General features: G+C 35.9%; 1 protein-coding gene across 1 annotated transcript in view; it reads left to right on the top strand.

Moving 5' to 3' along the window:
* STS (steroid sulfatase (microsomal), isozyme S) overlaps positions 1-22,175 on the top strand; it is a 119,769-nt gene that overhangs the window by 83,075 nt on the left and 14,519 nt on the right. The window contains exons 8-9 of the mRNA XM_009333383.1: positions 5,392-5,551; positions 8,738-8,859. Coding sequence (XP_009331658.1) covers positions 5,392-5,551; positions 8,738-8,859 — 282 coding nt within the window. The remainder of the gene's footprint in view (positions 1-5,391; positions 5,552-8,737; positions 8,860-22,175) is intronic.

Below are 22,175 nucleotides of genomic sequence, written 5' to 3' on the forward strand. Positions count from 1 at the left end.
TGCTCCCCCCCCCCCCCCCCCCCTTCAAGTTCTGTGACATTTCTCTGTTAAAAGGTATGGAACTTTGAGGTATTCTTTTTGTATGTGATATCCAGGATATCTGCACTGACTTCTTCTTAGGAGTTTTTCACTACCTTTCTCATTAGTATGACATCTGCAATTTAAGTGTGTCCATTGGAGCTAGTCACCTTAGCTTTCCTTTAGGAACAGAAATAAGGTTAGATGTTCTGAAATATTTAGATCTCTACTTTAGAATACGATGACTAGAATAAACAGATGAATAGAGTATCCTCTCCATTGAAGAAACAAGCAGCTTAAGATGACTGGTCTAAAGGATGCCATTATATTCTTTTTTGCTACTCTGAGATATTGAATCTAATTATTTTGTGGTAATTTTTATTTACTTGCTTAGTGACTAGTTTCTTGAATTAGCTTCTGTGTGTTATAAAATATGTCTCTCCTGTTGCATACTTTGTAACAGTAAACAGTGAAGGCATTAAAAACTTTTCTCTACACTTTTTCTCATTATGCTATTTCACCAGTACATATGCAGACAGTGGAAGTCCTCCCTCATTATCACTTGTTGACCTCTATCCCACTCTGTTACATATGGGATTTTCTATGGAGTCTCCTTGCATCTCTTAATACTCTTACTGTCAGCTTCTTTTGGACACGTAGCTAAATATATTTTGACTGTACCTTGGACCGGCACATTGGGAACAGTCTTTGTATTTATGAAGCATTTAGCACAATGCATACAAGCACTTGGCTACTGTCATGCTGCTAGAGTGGGTCATGAGTTATGCTGCTAGTGGAAATGGAGTCAAACACTGTTAATGGCAAACCATTTAAACAGCATTCATTTTGAGTGCTTTGTGGCTTAGAAATAGATATATTCATAGTTACTTTGTTAATATCCATGAAAAATAATAAATTAATGTTTCTTAAGGACTTAGACGCTGATTTTTTAAATCATATCTACTGCAAGTCTGTGAGACCTAAACAAGGACTGGAGAAATCAATTATCTAATATCTTATTGAAATTTATTATTTTTATACAGTTTCATATACTGCAGTGATAAGTTCATTCAGCGGTGTTTCTTGACGGTATTAGTAAATCTTTTCCCATCTGTAAGCCACAGAGAAATCAAACTGACCGTTACTTTGGCCTCAGGAACTATGCTATTGCATATTTAGTGATATTAGTTGGAGTTTCACTTTTGACTTTAATGAGAGCAAGAATTGACCTTTTTTCCAAATGTACTGTATTTTTATATTCTCTCTGAAGTGATTCAGATTTTTAAATAATCAACCCATCTTATAATTTTGACTGAAACAGAAAATATCCTAAGAGACAATTTCATTTGTTTGGAAGAAGGATCAGATGAGATCTCCAAATGAGAAATATCTATTAGATTCACCTGTACAAAAACAGCTCAGGTTGAAAATTAACAAAAGCAGTACATGAAACAGATTAAAAATCAGTAAAATAAAGAATGGGCTTGCCATTGAAAAGAAACTGTTGTTTGTTTTATAAGGTAAGCAATACCTTAGTAATAGTAACCAGTTTTGATTGTCAATATTTGTAGCATAAAGTCCACTACAGATGGGTAGAGTAATTAATTTCCTTGTATTTTTCTATCATTCAAGAGAATAAATAGGGTTTGGAAGCTTTGTTTTTAGAAGAATATAAGGAGGAAGAAAAGGGTAGTATGTTTATTATCCAAGTGATCTAAGAAAGTTTTTTTAAATGGTTTTCATCATTCAAAATATTAATAATGATATACCACAGAGTTCTCCTTTATATATCATCTTTTGTAAAAGCTTTGTTCCCAGAGTTAGGTAATAGCAGTCAATTTAAATCAGAGGGAGAAAAAAAAATAATATTCTTTTAGCTAAGATTTGAAATGAGGTTAAAATGGAAATTTGACATCATGTTGTGGATGACTGCAGAGAGTTATGTCTATACTTTGCCTGCTCCTGCAGATTTTTCAGAAGAGGTGAATGTAGGCTATTGTTCAATGTAACATTGAAGGGTGCAACTACTCAGAAAGCATAGATAGCTAAGCATGAAAATACAGCCTGGGGTGTTTTATGCTGTTTTAAAAACATTTTTAGAAGAATTTAAGAGAACAAAAATAACATATATCTAGGCTGCCTAGGGTTTGCCAGACATACAGACTACTAGGTTACTTCTTTTTCTCTGTTTCAGTGTTGTCAGCTCCAAGCAAAATGCAAAACTAATGAGTCAGATCCTGAAATAGCAAGAGATTTTATTTTTAAATAATGACCTTTTATGGATTTTTTTATTTTCCTTCAAATATTTTAGCCATTTGGATGTTTGCTTCATGTTTCAAGCATTAGTAGTGAAACCTTGATTTATTTCTTAAGGAAAAAAGAATGCAGATAGCTTAAACAATGTTTAACAGCTAGAGCTTTAAAGACAATATATATCAAGGGATTTGTAATTGTATAATGGCATTAAGCAACTCTAGTGATGTCACTAAACGCAGTTCTAATAAAGATGAACACCACGTAGGCATAGATAATAGAAGACAGTCTTCTGCAATGACCTGTAATTCCTGCTCTGGTTCCCTGCTATTCCTAACCTCCAGAGATATCAAAAAATTGTGCTCCAATTAGTCTTTTGAAAGGAAAACAGCAGTCATTTCTTCATAGACATAAGTGAGGAGATAGCCCTGCTGTGGAGTCCATTTTGCTTTTTATACCTCACAGCAGGGAGGCAGAGTTTGCCGAGTGCTCCCTTTGTGCTTGGGTAATGTGCAAGTTTTCTGTCCTGTTCTGTAGTGATTCGAGAAAATTGTACTGTGAACCTAGGAGCTGTGAAAGTGATCCAATATCTAGGTTTTAAGAATTGCAACACGTGTGGGAATGGGATTCACCACTTACCTTGAAATTGCTGTCTCTTCAGAATACACAGGAGGCAACAGTAAAATGAGAATTTATTTAAACAATCCAATCATCTAGCTAGCATTGTTACTAGGTTCAGACAGGTGTACAGCAATAAAAGGAACCTTACACTTAAAGCTACCTATGGTATAGACCAGCTCTTAGGGTTTTCTGTCTGTCCATACTGTCCAGCCAACAAGCTGTTGTGATGTTTACACAGAACTAGGATCCAGCTCATGAACTAAATCATCTCCCTGGCATAATTGTTCACTGAAAAATATCTTAATTTGCTCCCTGGCATAATTGTTCACTGAAAAATATCTTAATTTGAGGATATCTGTAATTTTATGTCCTTACACTTTTCCTGGATTTTTAATCAGATTTAACTACTCCCACTCAACAGGATTTTCTGTGAACCATAAATCAGGATATTAATCTTGACACTTTCCTGCTAGGTAACACATAATCCCCACCAAACTTTTAAAATCCTAATGACTGTTGTACATGGATAGAGTCACCTTTTCTACAGAAGATGCACACAGTCTATTGACATCTACACTGGTCTCGAACTAACCGTATTAACGTGCCGTCCGCATACTGTTGGGTGAACACTTCCTTCTGATAGATGACAGGTGCTTTAAACCTCACCAGATAACACCTTTATAAACTTAAACCTACATTTTCTTTAGATTTCTGTTTTGAAAATCATATTTTTTACAAGAACGTGAACAAAAATAATCCATGCATCTCATTCCTGAGTTTTAGACTAGGTAGCCACGTGCGTTACGGTGAGAATGGAATCACATTTGACACAGTGACAAGAGTAAATTTTTAAGACTGCTCTAAAAGATGGATAGTCTTGTGGAGATCTGAACTCAGCACTGCTTTCCAAGAACAACTTAAGCAAAGATTGTTGCTTGACGTAATGTTGGATATTAGAAAGTCTAAGTTTTCTGATGTCAGACTAGATTATCATGTGTCCTTGACTATTCAATATTATGGATTCTGATAAAACCCATGAAAAAAGTAAGAAAAAATCTGGTATAACAAAGAATCATGAGCTAAAGTTTTTTCAGCCACAAGACTGTATATGTGTATAATGGGTAAAGATCTATGCAAAAGATAGTTTTCTCTCTTGAAGTTGCCAGTTACCTTTATGAACAGTGAAAAATCTGTAGAAAACCTTATTGAGCAGTGAAAAACCTGTAGAAAAACAGGTGGGTTCTGAATCCCCCGATGCTGAAATAGAAAAGATCATTGAGGAGTCAGTAAGATAGACAGTATGTATGGCAAGGCCTGCTCTTGGCAATAAAGATGTTAAAATCTGTGTGGTGCTTTGAAGGTCTGAGAGGCTGAGAAGACAGAACTATTATGTACTTTGTTGTAATATTTTGTTATTTTGTGTTTTTTTTTTTTTACTTGAAAAAGTGAGATACAGGAAAAATAGGCTTATAGTATTTTTGTTTGAACCATGAATTGCTGTTGGATTCAGTTAGTGGCGGGGGTTCAACACATATGTTCCTCTTCTTTCAGACATTTCTATTATATAAAACAATCTCAATTTAGTTGTAAATTCCTGGCCCAGACCAGGCTTAACCACATCCAAAACCCATCCGTTTACCAGAAATATTTTTTTCCAAGTGATATATTAATTTCAAAGATCAACCTGAAGTGCTGTACATAGTCACATGACTGTGTCAGAATTAATAATAGTACTTGTGATAGCTCTTCATATAGAGTTTCGTCAATCATATATTAAATAATGATAGAAATGTTGTCCTAGAATAAACACATTGCCCTTCTCCAAAGATGTTGGGAGGACTGAGCAGTGATGAATATTGTAGAAACAAAGGAAATGTCTGCAATGTAATGCTGCATGCAATCAGTTGATACTGTATTTGATGTAGCTGTGCTGGTTTAGAAGTTGAGAAGGTCTTCACAACATCCTGAGATCTACCACCACTGTAGCGAATTTCTTCCTAATGCATTGAATTGGAGAATTCAGTAACATAGTTACATTAGGACTTTCTTCTATCTAAAGTCATTAAGCACCATTTTTAATAAAATATCATATGTCTTCTCTGGGTTCATACCTCAGACATATAGGCATACATCAATTTATTTTTTATTCCTGTTTTTTGGTTATATCTTCACATACCTATGTGGCACACTATCTAGACCAAATTCTATATGAAGATTCCAGCAAGGTGCCTTTTTATCTCCTGCAGCTGTTATTTAATTTTTTTTTGTAAACTGAATACATTTTATAAGCTCTGTCTAATACATATTAGTAGATTGACTATAAGAAAGGTACTGATTGTAGGTGGAAAATCTAAACCTAGCAAACTAAAAATAAAATAAACGCATTTAATGAAAAGATTCTAGCTAGACAGAATGTTTAATATTTGGAGATTGAATGTTGGGGGGGTATTTTTCTAAGAAGAAATAGATTTTTTGGCAAGCAAAACTTTCATTTTTCAGGTGGAAAATCAACGAACTGGGAAGGAGGTATTCGTGTGCCAGGGCTTCTCCGTTGGCCTGGAGTCATACAAGCTGGTGCCTATATTGATGAGCCAACAAGTAACATGGATATATTTCCTACCATAGTCAAACTTGCCGAGGCACAGTTACCCTCTGACAGGTATGCTCTGTAGTTATCTCTGTTTTAGAGAAAGTCTCATGAGCATTTTATACATTCTGGTGATGTCTATTAAGATAGAGGTGAGAATGAAAAGAAAAAAATACATTTTAAAAGCACCTTTTTTGTCATTACTTACAGTAGTATGTTGTCTCTTTTCATATTAACATACTGATATATTTTACAGAAACATTGTATGTAAATACAGCTTAACTTGCAGAACAAGCACCAAGCAACATGATGGTAAGAGAATACCACCAAGAGCAACATAGTGTCAAATCATGGCCTAGAATTATTTACTAAAAGCAAAAAGAAATGTATCAAAAAAGGCTCTGTTCTGCTTGAGTGAACGTGGTAGAAAAAGAAACTGCAAGTGCAAATTATTTTAAACTTTACAAGCTCAACCTTGGCCTGCTTAGTATAACAAAACACATCAAAATGCCAGCTAGGCTTTTCTCACAGGATTTTTTTGTTCTCTACCAAGTTAGTGGGAATAATTCCTTACATGGTTTTGCAGCCTGATAAAAAAAAACCTACTGGACTTCTAAAATTCGTAAGATGCTTTATTGACACTCCTACATCCCTGTGCTTTGTCTTGTTCAGGAGATACCCAATCTCAGCAGCAAGGTGCCTCCACCTAAACTCTGTTGCCATCCAAATCCAGTAAGTGGAGAAACCTGCTGATATGTTTATGCTTTGACCACATCTATCATACACAAACAGCTTTTGAGCACAAAGCATCCAGAATCCACATGAGGAAAACCGGTGGTGAGCAGAGACACTCTGCTAATAATGACTCATTGAGTGCTTGAAGGAAATGGCAGGTCAGGACATGTGTAAGACATGAAAAATTAGTCAGACTGGTCCTGAGAGATCCCGTACAAGCAGTACCTGCCGAACCTAAGCAGTTCAGATTGTTCTTAATGTGGGCCGATAGTATGCACTTTGTTTTCATATTGCTTGAGTGAAGACTAAGCACTGATGATTTATTTTGATCTCTTTGATAGAAATCCCAATATACTCATGTAACTTCCACTTGCAAGTTGTTCCACTCTGATGCTTCTGTGTAGATTAGGTGCCATAATTGCTGCTTCATGGTATAGGTCAGAATGGGATGCCATGGACTAGCTTGAAGCATCTCAGGTACAGCAGCTGAATTCCTATCACTCCACTGAATTCTTCCTGAGAAATAAGAGAAATGACTACAATTAGGATTCAGTCACGAGGAGAGAGCAGGTTAAAAAGGGAAGGAGGAGGTGCTCCTAGTTACAGAAGAAAAATGTCATCAGAAAGAAGAGGCTGATATATCCCTCCTGAAACCAGCAGACGTGGGAATGCCAGAGTACCGGACATACTACCGGAGGCACCCTTTTCTCCATCAACAGGCTGTAGAACAGAAAGTGTACAATAGACATGCATCTGTCCTGCTCTCAGCTTGATAGTGGGCAAACCTGAAGGGGCGAGACAAAGAGTGCCGTACTCAGGCAAGAAAACATAACAATTTGAGAGTGGGAAAGACCCTAATTCAACAGACCCCCCCAGACAGGGATGCACCCAGAAAGCAGAGTTATCGGACAACATTGCTTTAGGAATTCTGGTATGTTTTCCTGCCCATCCTTTGAGAAGAATCCTACTCAGAATGGTACTGTTGCACCCAATTGCTGCCAAGAATTTCTTAGTCATATGTAGCTCGTGGCTTAAAAAAGTGAAGATAGTACCTGTCTTGTAATAGTTACACTAATGTGAAAAGGGTTTTACATGGTAATGAAAATTAACATAGACATTTAAAGGGTTTTAAAATTTCAAAAGAGTTTTTGTGAGATGTTGCTCAAAATGCTTAAAAAATAATTACTTGTTAGTCTATATATCAGCAAAAAGTAATTTCCTATAAAACTTCTTGTAAAATTTGTAATTCACACCAGGTCAAAAATGCAGATTGTGATTTCTCCCCCACCAGCTGATTCCAGCAATTCAAAGGCTTAATTTATGGAAACATTTAGATGCCTTGCTTATTTTATAACTCCATTTTGATGTAAATTGACTGACTCCTTCAAAGCATGATCAAAATTGTCCAGCAGCATTTAGAGATTTTATATATGCGTGTATGTGTGTGTTGTTGATAAACACACATTTAAACATAGTTCATTTTCAATTTTGAAATGACTAGTTGTGTGTTAAATTCTGGTATGCATAATTTGCTGGACAGAGTTCTGTCCTGGTTTTGGCTGGGATAGAGTTAATTTTCTTTCTAGTAGCTGGTACAGTGCTGTGGTTTGGATTTAGTATGAGAATAATGTTGATAACGCACCGATGTTTTAGTTGTGGTTAAGCAGTGCTTACACTAGTCAAGGACTTTACAGTCTTTTATGCCCTGCCAGCGAGAGGCTGGGAGGGGGCACAGCCAGGACAGCTGACCCAAACTGGCCAAAGGGATATTCCATACCATGTGACGTCATGCTCAGTATATAAACTGGGGGGAGTTGGCCAGGAGTGGTGACCGCTGCTCAGGAACTGGCTGGGCATCGGTCGGCGGGTGGTGAGCAATTGCATTGTGCATCACTTATTTTGTATATTCTTTTATCATTATTATTATTATTATTATTATTCCTTCCTTTTCTGTCCTATTAAATTGTCTTTATCCTATACCCATGAGTTTTACCTTTTTTCCAATTGTCTCCCCCATCCCACTGGCAGGGAGTGAGCAAATGGCTGTGTGGTGTTTAGCTGCCTGCCGGGTTAAACCACAACAGGTTCTTACCATTACTTCTGGGGATGCTAACATAGCACAGTGTATATTTCTTGGTTTAGGGTTACTTCAGGCAGCCTACTCCCAAAGAGCTTGAGCAGGTATATGTGTTTGTATACCTGGAGGACTGTGTTGTAGCAATTTACTCACATATGTCTGGTCACTTTCTCAGAAAAAAAAAAAATAGAAAAAAGATAAAATGGGTTGAGGAAGCAACTGTTCCTAATGGCAAAATGTAAAATTAATGTTTCCTTAAACAATGTAAAAATCAAAGGGGAAGAGCACCTGAAGTTTTTTCTCCAAATTGACCAACTGGAAGTGGCAATTCAGATCATAACAGGAAGATTTATTTTTTTAAGGAGCGGAAAAGCAGAGTTATAATATCTTCTGAGTAACGTGAGGTTTGAGTTATTCTTCTGATTTTGAAATGCTTTCTTACTCAGAATTATTGATGGACATGATCTGATGCCCTTACTTCAAGGAAAAGTTACCCAATCCAAGCATGAATTTCTCTTCCATTACTGTAATGCATATTTAAATGCAGTGCGCTGGCATCCAGGAAACAGTAAGTAAACTCGCCTGTTCACATTTTAAATATTTCATATAATTTTTATTGCAGCTTGAAAAGAATCAGGAAAAAGCCTTGGGCTATAGTAACAAATAAATTGTTTAAAATATCTAGCCTTTTCCCTTCTTTTTCACTTTTCTTTTTGCTAGAATGCACCTATTCACCATTTTACTGTTTGACATTAGTTTGTTGCTATGCACTAATGTTACATATCAATACAATACTGAGATCTATGGTATCTGAAACTATTTTTTTTAAACTTGCCTGAGAGATAGTCTATGCTACAGAATGAAGTATTCAAGGTTAGCTGTTACATCTCCCCAAAAATGTAGAGGTAATAGTATGGCTTGCTGAATAACAGCACAAGTATGATGTCAGCCTGGCCATTTTTGTTAACTAGCAAAGTATAGAAGAATCACTGAGTCAAAGTCATAATTATCCAATAAATGAATACGGTATTAAACGGTCCCTTTTCATGCTTTTTATCAGCGATATAATTCCACTTTGTAGGCCAAGGAAAAAAGCATTTCCCATTATCAGCTCCTTTTTAACTAACAACTTGCTGTTTCTGGTAGCAACTTCTACATTAACCAAAGCGTATTTCCCTTTCTATAAAAACCTCTGTGCTGGATGAAGTCAAACACACATTTGTCTCATCTCTGTTGACACTCAAAGTGACGACTTGTGTTACAGCTTCAAAATGATGATCCAAGACAGGCTTTGGCATAGCATTTTTTGGTTTAAGTACCTTGGGAAAGGACTTGCTTGATACTTAATGTGCAAACTTAAAACGAGTTGGAAACTTTGTCTTCTTGGTCCCCTTGTAGGCTCACTCTCTACCTGTCTTGGGCTTTAAACTAGGAAAAAGGAAAGTATTACATATAACATTCATTTACCACTACTTTGCCTGTATATCTTGCATTTGATAAATAATCGTAAGGAAGAACCGAGCAATTGGAAGATGTAGCTATCAAGTGCCATTTTGGATCTCAGGTTGGATGAAATTATTCTGCGTCATGATGAGGAGAGAAGAATCCAGGCAGGCAGAGAAGCTGTTTTTCTCAAACATACACCTTTGCAAGATGAAGTACCCCTTGCCTGAGGAAAGGGTCAGCTTTGTTATTCACTGAAGGTGAATTTAATGGGAAATGAAAGGGAGCAATGATGAGGGGCTAGTCTATTGTATTTACTTGAGGGGCAAAAATGTAGACTGTGATTCACCCTTTATCTTTCCTCCAAGGCAATCAAAACAGAAAGCCCATTCAGAACCTGTCAATAGCATTTTCATAACACTGGCTGATTTTTGTATGGAAGCGTTTTTGAAATACTACCTTGTCAGCTTACGTTGTAGTGTAAGAGTAGGCAATAGCCAGATATTCCTCTCTACTCTCTTTTGTACCGGTCCCCTGGGAGTGCTCAATGCCTGCTTCTTTCTTACTCATCCAGTCCCAGGTCTTCAAAAATGCCTTTTCCATGTAGATAATGCAATCATATTTGTAAAGATATTTGTTGCAGTCAGCTAAAGGTTTGCCCCTGTTTATCTCTCTCCCATGTGTTATTGTTGTATAAATATACTTGCATTACAGCTGTATGCACCTGATACTATCAACATTGCTGTGGGTACTCATGTGTAAAAATGAGTATGGCTGTTTTTTCTTCTGATATCTCAGCAGCTCTGTATGAAGCAACTGATAAATTCAAAGTGTATTACTAGTTAGAGTATTATTGTCTTCTAGCCTCCCACCACAACTCGATCTTTACAGCCAATCTCAGAGTCCATCCACAGTTACTATTTCTGCTACTATTAAGTGATATTTTAGTATATGAAAATGAACACAAGTAAAGCAGAAATATAATGCAATGTTTTGTTTTGTTTTGTTTTTCTGGAGAAGCAATTATTTCAAACATTTAATTCCAAATATTGCAGAGCTTTTGCCTAGCAGCAAAGAACTAGATTAGAAGTATCCTATAGCAACAGTTCATTCCCTATACTTAGGAATACATCCAAGAAAGTGAATGAGGCCATGTTCATTACAGACAGACTGGAAAGCTAGAAAATTGTGCAACTTTCACTTAACCTCAGCATGCTACTACTATCAGTTACAAGGCTGTAAGTCTTCAGGGTTTGGGTATAAACTGATCACCATTCCTATCTCTACATGTATTCCATGTCTAACATGCTTCATGGCCTAAATAAGTACCACACACCTCCATGAGCACAAACATTTTCCAGTATCCAGAAATGGCTGAAGCATCTCTCATCTTTTAGTTGCACCTTGCCAATGACTGTAGTCAGGCAAATAGCACTCAATTCACAGAGGACTGCCAGAATCAGATACTTAATATTCTTAAGGATAGTCTTGAAGAGGTGATATTCTTTGTCTAAGAAAAAACAGGAAATTCTTGAAAAAAATGTCATCAGGAACAGGTGTTTCTTTCTGTGTACTGTAAATGGTCTTTTAGACCAGGAAAGACTTGTGTTGTTCTTGATCTGTGTTCCTCAGATAGTTAACTAGCTTAGTTTGACCACAGCTACTTTGGAACTGTGTAAAAACATGCTACCTGCAGATTATGCCTGTACGTACGGGCCAAATGCTGCCCAGCTCTGCCTCTCACTAGACCTGAGCCTTGAGAGTGTGAAATTAATAACCCCAGCTATGTTCAACATCTTCTGCACTGCTCTGGTGATGGGCCCTTATTAAAAGGACCCAGTTGTGCAACTAGTCTGAGACTACATTATAGACTGCTGATCTCTTCATTAAATGTGTAACTTCTATTAATTTTAAAAATGCATTTTTTGAAGAAGAAAGCAGCAACAGCCAGAAATTCATAGAACAGAAAGCTTACAACTGCTAAGGAAAATGTTATTTATTTATTTATTTACTAACTAAAGTACAATCCATTCTAAATAAAGGGTAAAGGTGCATATATTCCTATATTTCTTACTATATTTATTTTCTGGGAAGTCTTAGTTTGTATGTCAGCTTCAACTTGTGTATTCCACTTTTTTACCTAGATACTCAAAGTGTAGAATTAACTTTGATCCTAAGGAAAAATGCATATACCAGGAAGTGAGAGGGAAGCAAAAATTCTGCTTAGTCATTTGGTACCTTCTTGCCTCCATCACTCCACAGTTCCCTTAGTAACTTTATCTTTGCCATTGTTAGATTTCCACTGTGCTTCAGTCTGAAAAAAAAAGGTTTTTTTGGTTTAATTTTTGACTTTTAAGCTATATATATGAAACAGGTAGATTTAGCGTATATGAAATTTATAGTACTTGCACACCTTTCCTTTGCTTGCAAGCTTCTGAAGTCTGACTTAAGCAGGTGTGTTTCTCACATTATCCAGGGAAGGTCAGAAACTTCAGGGTGAACAATTACCATTTTACATTTATATATTTAGAGGCTAAGCATTCCTCATAACCAAATCAATACACATCTTCATTAAGACATATTAGTTAGGTCAGTTACTGCATTCACAATATACTTTCCCCTTCATCAGCCCTTTGAAGGAGCATTTAGAGGATGTGTGCTACGTAATGCTCTTCTCAACCAACACTTCAAAATTTAAGCCTTACCCTTTCCAGAGAGACATGAGGAAAATAATCTCTTTTCTCTGCCCTCCTTCTCTTTCCCAGCCACAGAAAAAAAACTAACACCATTTTCTTCTTCATGTCTCTTTGATTCACTTATATTTTGCCTGATATTAAAAAATAATGCACATTATTCTTCACATTCTGAATTAAAAAAGGAATGAAATATCAGGCAATTTTCTTTGCTCATGATTCATATCTCGCTCTCACAGACTCGTGCATGCTGACACTTGGTATCAGTGCCTTGGAAACAGCCAAGACATACAGTCCTAGTCCTTGGAGGATGATTTCCTGTTATTTTGAAACCTTATAAATATGTGTAATTTAATTGATCTGCTAAAAATATAGAGAGGAAGACATGCTAAAACAGAGTCAGCAAAGTACTGCAATTTCTCATTTTCAATGCTTATTCTCCACAGCTGCCTGGTGTACCATATACGTACCAATATACGGAAGCAATACCTTTGGGGGAAAAAAAAAAAAAAAACCAAAATTTTTCTTACTGCCTAGTAAGTTGTAATAATTTAGGTTTTTTTAATCATGAAACATTTACATTTAAAACAAGGCAGGTGTAGGATTTGCCTTTACTGTCTTGAGCTGAGCCACCCAAAGTTTTATGTAGTTTTTTGTTAGTTGTGTATGTCCGATTATGCTTTGGCCTAATTTAACTCTGATCACATGTTCTTCTGCTAGTGCAAGTAGACCAGCACTTGTGTATTTGCTAAAGTTATGATTTAGCATAACTGAATACTAAAAAACTATCAAGAGCTCTGTCTCCAGAACATTACTGGCATATGAATCAGTACTATTAAAAATCCATTGCTATGACAACTTAATTATAAGGAGAGAATTCATCAGATATAGAGCAAATCTACAGTTGAATGGAACTACTGCATCTTTCAGGCTCCTCTGGTTGTGCACAAAATTTTCATTTGATAAGGAGGAAATATATTGTAATCCTGTGTAATAAACATTGAAAAATGTAATGCGATACAGTCTGTACTATAAAGAAATAATAATCCTGACAGTATTTTGCTACTACTTCTGGTTTGGACAGGTATAACCTTTCTTGTGAAATGGAATTAAAATAACACCTATTTCTGAAGAAATGAAAATAAGAAGAGGAATACCTTGTACTTTTCCTTACTTCTCGAAAGGACTATGATATGCATACCTTAAGGGGTAATAAGGGTTGCCTTATTAATTAAGAGGGCTTGCATTATTTACAATGCCATTCTTAGCTTCATTTTTGGTAATATCACATTGAGTCTTAATAGTTAAAAACTGTAAACTGAATTCATATACTTGAAGAACATTAACTTGTGAACACAATATTGTCCTGAGAAAGAGAGAGGGCAGGAGACAGAGTCTAGGCAGGTAGCAAAAATGGGAAACCTCTATGAAGCTCTACAGAACCAGTTTAAAATTATTTTTTTTCTACAGTCAAGTTCTCAGTGTGAGGGTAGGTGAGGCTAGGGGTTGTCAGTAGCAAATGGAAATGCATTAATTTGTATGTGAGAGATATTTTGGAGTGTAAGTGGTGACAATATGCTTCTATTTGAAAGTTCCAACCCTTTCTTATTCAGTCCTCTTAGAGCATTTAAGAAACATAATCATTCAGACATCCATGAATTAAATTAACAGTTCTGTTTTCTCTAAAATAGAAAGTATTAGAGATATTGCTAAATATTTGGTATGTTAGAGATACCTCTAAATATTTATTCTACTTTCTCTAATATAAACAAGAAATTTCAATTCACACATTCTCTGAAGCCTCGTAAGTGGGTTTCCCACCCTCCTTCTCATTACTTTCTTAGTAATAGGAAAATAATTTTTTCATTGAGTTCTTTGCCATACAGTGAATGAATGCTATGGTAGCTTCCTATATAAACTGCGGGATGTGCTTGTCATACCCAGTAGACTCACTGGCAGAACCCATACACTTGCATACCTTTTCCCTATTCTTTTGCTTGCTTCCCTGAGGAACTTTTTCCATTTATGGTTTACTTGCTTTCTCTGTGGTGAACAAAGGACTTAGAGGATGCTGTTACAGATTAGTAAGAATTCACATTGACCCTGAGAATGCCAGCAGTTATAGTTACTTCCTTTCATTGCTTAACAATACAAAAGAAGGTAAATTTAATAGAAGTTTGATCCAGAACCTTCTTCTTTTGTACAGCATCTTCAAAAGGAGAGATAATACTACCATGTGACTATAACTGCTGTCAAGGAAACATTTTGTTTTCTTAAAAAGAAATATCTTTTTTTAATCAAATCTTATCGTACCAACCTCATATCTTTTCTCAGAAAAGAACAGATGAGAGAGGATAAGAAAGAAAGGATAAAAATTTGAAGGAGTAAGATTTTCCTATTGTCACAAAAATTTTTGCTTTCTAGCTGGAAAGAATAGACTTTAGTCATAGTAAAATTGATGTAGGAACACTTTTGTCTCAGACAGTCATTCCCCCAGTGAAAGACCGTGGCAAATGTCCTTTGACATTGACATTATACACACAGACTTTCAGTGATCATATCATAGTGCTTTTTCTTCATATAAAAATAGCAACCATAACATACTCGTCTATTGAATCCAAGTTATTAGTAATGTTCTTAGTGAACAGAGAAAGGTTGACAGGTTTCAGTGATCATATAAAGGCAAAGGCATTTAAAGTAGCTAATTCAGTATTATTTAAACTTCAGCTTGAATGGCTTCCTGTCAGATATTGTGTCATACACTTGTGACAGTACAAAAGAAAAATCTTATGGATTTTTTTTCTGTATACTCCACAGCTAACACTTAAATAGAAAAAAATTATCTGAATTAGAACAACTGTCTGATATTTTTTTATCTATTTATAAAGTTAACAGTAGTCAAAACAAATATAAATAACAACAACTACATAAAAGAGTAGATAAAAATGCACTGCAACTTTCAAAAATGAATTTCAGCTTACCAAGTAACATAAAAAGTGGGTCTTTAACAATTTCTGGAGCATTACACTTCCAAAAATATCTTTAGTTTAGTGTTGGTATGAGCCTGCAGCATTCTGCATGTTACATTCAGGACATAGTGCTGATTCACCCTATTTTTAAAATCAGATTCAAATGGCATATGTTGTCTCAGGCAATGTTCTTCAAGGGAAGTAGTTAATGCATGCACAACCCACACAGAGTATTCTGAGTGCCACAGCCTCTGACATCCTATTACTCCTAGAAAATAAGACAAAGTATTTGTTTATTAGAGAAATTCCCTGGAAACCTGACTGTCAAGAGCAAGATGACTTCTCAGTATGCCATAAAAGATCTTGCCATGACAGGCAGAAGAAATAATTATAGAAGAAAACAGTGGGTGCTTGGAGGGTGGGTGCACTCAGACAGTATTAGGCTGGAGGCCAGTGTGCATCTGTGGATGATGTGCACTCTGTACTGTGTAGTTGCTTCTGAATGCAAGTCCTGTTCAGTACTTTGGAAAGACAACACAATCAGAAATATTCAATAATCAGTGTAAATGTCCTCAGCCTGAGAAAAGCTCACATCCCAGTACAAACAATCAACCTTTCTGTTGATTTCAGAGCTTTTTATGTGATCTCAAACTATTACAGGACATATAATGCATTACATTTTTCAAGTATCTTTTGTTAAGACATCCAGAGTTTCCTAAAAATAAAAGGAAGAAAAAAATCCAGCTTTTTAAATGTGTTTCTTGTTTTGTTGTTCTTAGTAGGGAAATTTTGTAAATGGATTTGTGTAAAAGCTTTTTGAAACTGAAAGAGACTGCATTTCACCAGTAGTTTTTTGTCATAGTTCTTTCAATGACTTCTTAGTAGAAATGCAAAGTCCATGAAGTAGTATAGAACAAGTTCCTACAGATTGTGACACTTTTCAAATTTATTCAAAGTTTTACCCAAAAATTTATTGAAAATAATTCTTCATCTGCAGTTCAGTCATATTCAGCATAATAATAAATATAATGCATTTACTTTTTGTTGACTCTGTGGTCGCCTAGATGTGGGGGACTAATGCAAACATTTGTGAGACTCGCTCACTCACTCACTCACTCCTCTTCAACATTGGCATTTTAAAGCAAAACAGATTTTTACCATTCATAGGAGGAGGGGTAACTTAGAAATCATGGTGCAGTCACAACATTAAAAGTCAACGGGACCATAAAAATCCCATAAAGATCATGATACTTCAGCACTTAGAATTAGCACTAGTGCAATAAAGAAAGGCTGACCCTTTTAGTATTAGGAAATGTGAGTCATCCATAAGATAATATTGTCATTACCAAGTGTGTGCTAATTTTTCATTTACAACCTGTTACCTGTCTGTTGTGCATTAATTTTTAAATGATATTATATCACAGAAGCAAGCTTCTCAATCATCTCACTTGCTCAGTGAGAAGAGTAGAGCCTTCAAGACTCAGTAGAGTCTTCAGGATTAACTTAATTATATTATCTGGGCTCTCTTCAATGTCATAGGATGATGAACAGGCAGGTTTTCAGTCCGTAGCTCTGATCCATCCATATGGTCCTGTTCAGTGACAAATGGAGATTGAATCTCAGTCCTAAAAGCATTATAGTTACCTTAGCATCAGTTCATATCCTTGATAGCAAAACTACTCAGCCAGCAAAGCTTTATAGTTTGGGCTCAACAATGTCTTGATCTACTGTGCTGCTGCTGATTCCAAACCAAATGTAATTCTCTACTCCAGCCCTTCCTTATAGAATTGTCATTTTGGAAGGTTTGAGTTGATTAACACCTTTTTCTTTTTTTTTTTCTGAACAGACAAAGTGTCCCGTCCCCCCCCCCCCCCCCCGATTCCAAACTCTAAATACTTTATATCTTCCAAAAGCCAGCACTGTTAATTAATCATTTGGTGGAGCTGCTAAAACACTACCATGATACATATACACAAAGTTAAGTAGAGAGAGGGAATAGCAAAGTATAAATGGCCCCATGAAGATTTTGAGGCTAGCACTACAAAAGTATGAGGTAGAAATGCTAGACAAGACATTGTGAGTAAAGAAACCTGAGTGAAGAATTACTTATTCTCTAAAAATGGTGTCTCAACACTCTGTGGAGTTTCTTTTGAATACATTTTTCTCCAATTCTAGAACACTGTGGAAAACATTAAAATTAGGACTCATTAGTTCCTCACGGCCACGATGTCTTAGAACTGCAAATCTTTAGTCCAACTAGGGTCTAGGTCCACTCTTTTTCCTACAGCTGGTCATGGAGGCACTTTCATGCCCTTTCTTTACTTCTCTTCTTCATCTCTCAAATTATCCCAACGTTCAGCCTAGCAAATAGGGATTTGTTGCAACTACATTGCTGTTTGCTTTTAATCAGCTGTTACTTTTTTGTCCTAGTCATGGTTATGTTGTATTAAGGGAAAATGCAATTCCTGCCTACAGTATGTAGACTGTAGATACTAAGGCATTTATATAAAAATGGAATTTGTTGTAGCACTTCCCTCTCTGTTTTATGCAGCATACCTAACTTAGAAGCTAAAGCAATGCTTTTTGCATGAAAGCCCCTTCCATTTTTTATCTGCATCAGATGCACTATACGATATCATGTTTTTATTGTCTGATTTCTCAAAGCCTAATCCCCAAACTTAATTTTGATTCAGAAGTATTATATAAAAGTTTAAAGTTATGAGTTGCACCTATAGAGGATGATACTGACAGTGGTAAATTGCTTGTAGTATTTATAGTTGACAATGATTTTTGAATTCTGAAAACAATAGAATTGCTACTAAAGCCAATTTTCAGCTGTAGTCAGAGGCTCTAAGAGGATATATCTTTATAATTCAGAAACAACTGCGGCCCATGAGTGTTCAGGTCAGTTTTCAAAAAGCAACTTAGAAGAAAGAGAAACAAAACTTTTTCTTCCAGAGAAAATCAGTTCCACCAGTAAGGACTATTTATATGTATGACATGAAGTCATGAGCTTATGCGTAAGTATGAGGAGAAACACATTTCACAGAAATGAAGATGGTTTGAATTGTGCTGCGAGAGGGAAGTTTTGCCATAAAAGCTTGGAATTTGCTAAAAAACCTAAGTATCATCTGGAAGAATTCATCCTAACAGAGCTGGTCAGCATAAGAAGACCAAAGCTAGGATCAAGCGAATGAGGGAGAGAAGAAAATGTAGCTGTTGTGTCATACTGAAATTGAGAGTTTGAATAGCTGACTTTTTTTTTTAAACAAATATAGAAAGCACATAGAATTCTCTTTGGAGTCCTATTTACAATGATCACTTTTAAACTTTGAAGGAAAACTTTGAGACTACATACATTATTTTGATTTTCATTCTCTATTTTTATCTTTTTAGTATGGAAAAAAGGTTTGTAATATTTAGTTTATTTTTAGTTGTAGAAACATTATGAAAAATGGATTATGGTACTTGAAATATTTGGATTATGACATTTGGGTTTATCAAAATTAGCAACATTTACAGGTTTTTTTACAACTAAAATTATTCTGTTGAATATCATACTTTGACAGTTTGCAGGTTTATCCTTCTAAAAATCTTGCAAAGTGCATTATTAGGCTTATCTTAGCACAAGAGTAAGTACTGAACACAAATATCTCAGTTTAGTTTCACAGTCAATGGAAACATAATCAGTCAGTGGATAGAAAAGTAACTGGGAATTGCAAAATATTGTACAAGAATACAGGTTGTTTGTTCATCCGCTTCAGTTCATTCAGCTCTGCCCTAGCAGAGCTGCTAGGTCATTTAGAAGTTCTGGTGATCTCAAGAATGCCAAGTAGCTCAAAACACCAGGACTATGTAGTGGCAACAAAAGGCTGTCTTAGAAAACTCTGCTGGTGTTCACAATGAGACTGTAATAATCAAGAAAAGGTGCTGAGATGCTTTAACTGGATTTTGGAACTTTATACTAAACAGATTATACAATGCCTGTAGCTCCTAAGCATTATCAAAGGCCTCTTTTTTCCCCCCTTTCGTATGCCAAAATATTTCAGGTCTCCAGTTAGGAAATGCTTTAATTTCTGCCAGTGCTTTTAAATAGTTATGACATACTGATTTTTGGAAAAAAAATTAAAAAATAGAACTAGGTTCTGAGAAGTATATTTGAATGTTTAGCAACTAGCAGGTTGAACTAAAGAAAAGTAAATATACTACTCGTATTTCACAGAATATTTTTAAGTATGTATCTTTCAAAGCATTTAATCCAATTGTAAGTAACCATGAGAAGTATTCATATTTGAAGATAGAAAATATGCAAAAGTCAACATATTGCCATGTCTCTTTAACATAGCTTAAACTTGAAAAAGTTTATAAATTGTTATCTTGTAATCAAGTGAGAAAATTAAGTATAAATTATTTGAATGCTGCAAAGGATTATTCTATTAGTGGATACTCCTCAAACTTAAGATGTTGGCAAATGATTACAACTAAGAAGAACAGTGTCTACATGCACAACAGCCTGAGTATTCCCCACTAAACATTTCTTCATGTTGTCAAGCTTGATAATTCTGTGTTATTGCCATGGCATGAAAGAGTCAGCAACAAGTTTGTACCTCATTGACATGTGAACCTCAGTGCTTGGCTGAGCCCATCAATGCAGTCTCTGCCTAGACACACAAGAAAAGTTCCCATGACATTTATACTTGGTCTTTCCTAACCAATTTCAAGCAATTTGTTCACTTTGTGGACTAAATTGACTTCAGATATATCCTTACCACTATTCATTTTTAGATTTTGTATTTTGGTTGCTACCTATTTGGAAAGGTGTATAAGAACGCATTATGTCTCATGCAGGGAGAGGAACATCTTTAGGAAGGCTTAAACTACCTGTGTTCTTGGTCGTCCAAGGTTCCGCATGGCTGTGTAATATGTCTGTACAGGGGCATATTATTCCTCCTCTGACAAACTTTGGTCTGTTCTTGGGAAGGTGGTTGTGGAAGCAGACAACCTTTTTTACATTTAAGTTTTTGGTCTTTTTATGTTAGACAGACAGGAAGAAAGTAGTGATCCAAAGTTCTGAAGGTAAAACTAGACAGACCTGTGAGATTCAGCAAGACAGGAAAACATTTCGAAGTGAAGGTGAGGAGGAAAAGATGATAGCAAAATTGTTTACCAAGTCCATCTGCCTGGTCTGACTTCAATTTGAATGCAGTTTGCTTGGGAGATTTCCTAATCTCTAATCCTAACTGAATTTCAGGTTCCTTTTTATGTCTACACAGCCTAAGTGCCAAGACCTTGGTTAGGAATACCGACTCAGTATTAGTAAAGAAACAGAGTTTAAGCTTGGGCATGTTCAGCATGAATGCCAGCCAGTTAGAGACATCTTTGGAAGTGTAAGAGAAAGTTAAGCAACCATGTGAACTTTGCTTGAATTTGTATGTTTTAATTAATCACTAGACTGAGGTAAATGTCTGTCAGTGTGCAATGCACTGTAGTATGAAGCAGAACAGAGTACTGCAAACCACTGCTGGATGCTAAAACAAACCTGGTTTACAACTGAAAATCATTTATATAATCCATTTTCTTTTCCATTGCAACAGATGAGGAATGTGTGTATGGTTACTTACCTTGTGGAGAATAGCATAAAAATGCGTAGAAGAAGGAGCCACGGTAGTGGATACAATAGGAAAACATTTCCTGGTGTTTCCTGTTACCGTTACTATTGTCACAGATCTTTAAAGAGTATTTTGACAAAGAAACCAGCTAAAAGAGATGAAGATAAAACCAGATCAGAGAGATGAAGACTGAGTTTGCAGAACTATGAATTGAAAATTAAATGTAAGCTCCAAAAGCCAAAAAACAACTACCAGTATGCAGATGTTTGTGTTTCACAATATCCTTTGAGTGCTGTCATCACTCTTAACTGCAGTGGGGAGTGAAGGCATATATAAAATTTATATCTTGTCATGTAATGCCAAAAGCACTTTCAGTAGTTTCGAGGAAGTACAATGAGTAACTGAATTACTTTAGACTGCAAGCTGTTTTATAATCCATTTATTTACATTGCTTCCTTAAATAATGGGTTAAAGCCCTTAAACGAAACCATAATCTACAGGAACACACTCTTAGACCAGTAAAAAGATGTAGGATTTCATGCTCAAGGATGAGGCTGTCTTTGTTTAACTCATCTTTGAAACTGTCTTGTGTAACAGAGCCTGGATCTCGTAGTGCCGCGATAAATAATAATAAATGTTGCTTTAAGTTTGTGACATAAGTGCCCTCTTCAAAGATACTTTGAGGCATGCTAGAATTATTACATTGAATTATAGTTAGTTAAAAATAGGAGATCAAGCCAAAGAGAAGAAACATTGTCCTTACTACCTCATTCACAGCACTGGTCTATCTACCCTCCTTCAACTGTGCTTCAGAGATTGGAGGGAAAAAATAATCAGAATTCATTTTGCCACTCATGTATCATGGGAAACCCCCCCCCCAAACCAAAAAACTCCCACCCTTCATGGCCCATGAAAATGATTGGCTAGAAGTTTTAAGTTAGGATATGGATTACAGTAATTTTTAGGAGAGAAATCAAACACGGCCTGAAGTCCTAGCAATTTTGTCTTTTTTACACATAAAAGTATAAGGAGCTATAATGCAGAGAATGAAGGACAATGGCTGGAGTTTCCTAGCTCCATTGCTGCTTTCTTCAAGTTTGAGGTGAACTCAAACTCCAGGGCTGATTACATCTCAGCTGAGCACTCTGGACGTTCTGTAGGACTTTTCTA

The sequence above is a fragment of the Pygoscelis adeliae genome, unplaced genomic scaffold, assembly GCF_000699105.1.
Source record: "Pygoscelis adeliae isolate BGI_AS28 unplaced genomic scaffold, ASM69910v1 Scaffold69, whole genome shotgun sequence".
NCBI classification, from domain to species: domain Eukaryota; kingdom Metazoa; phylum Chordata; class Aves; order Sphenisciformes; family Spheniscidae; genus Pygoscelis; species Pygoscelis adeliae.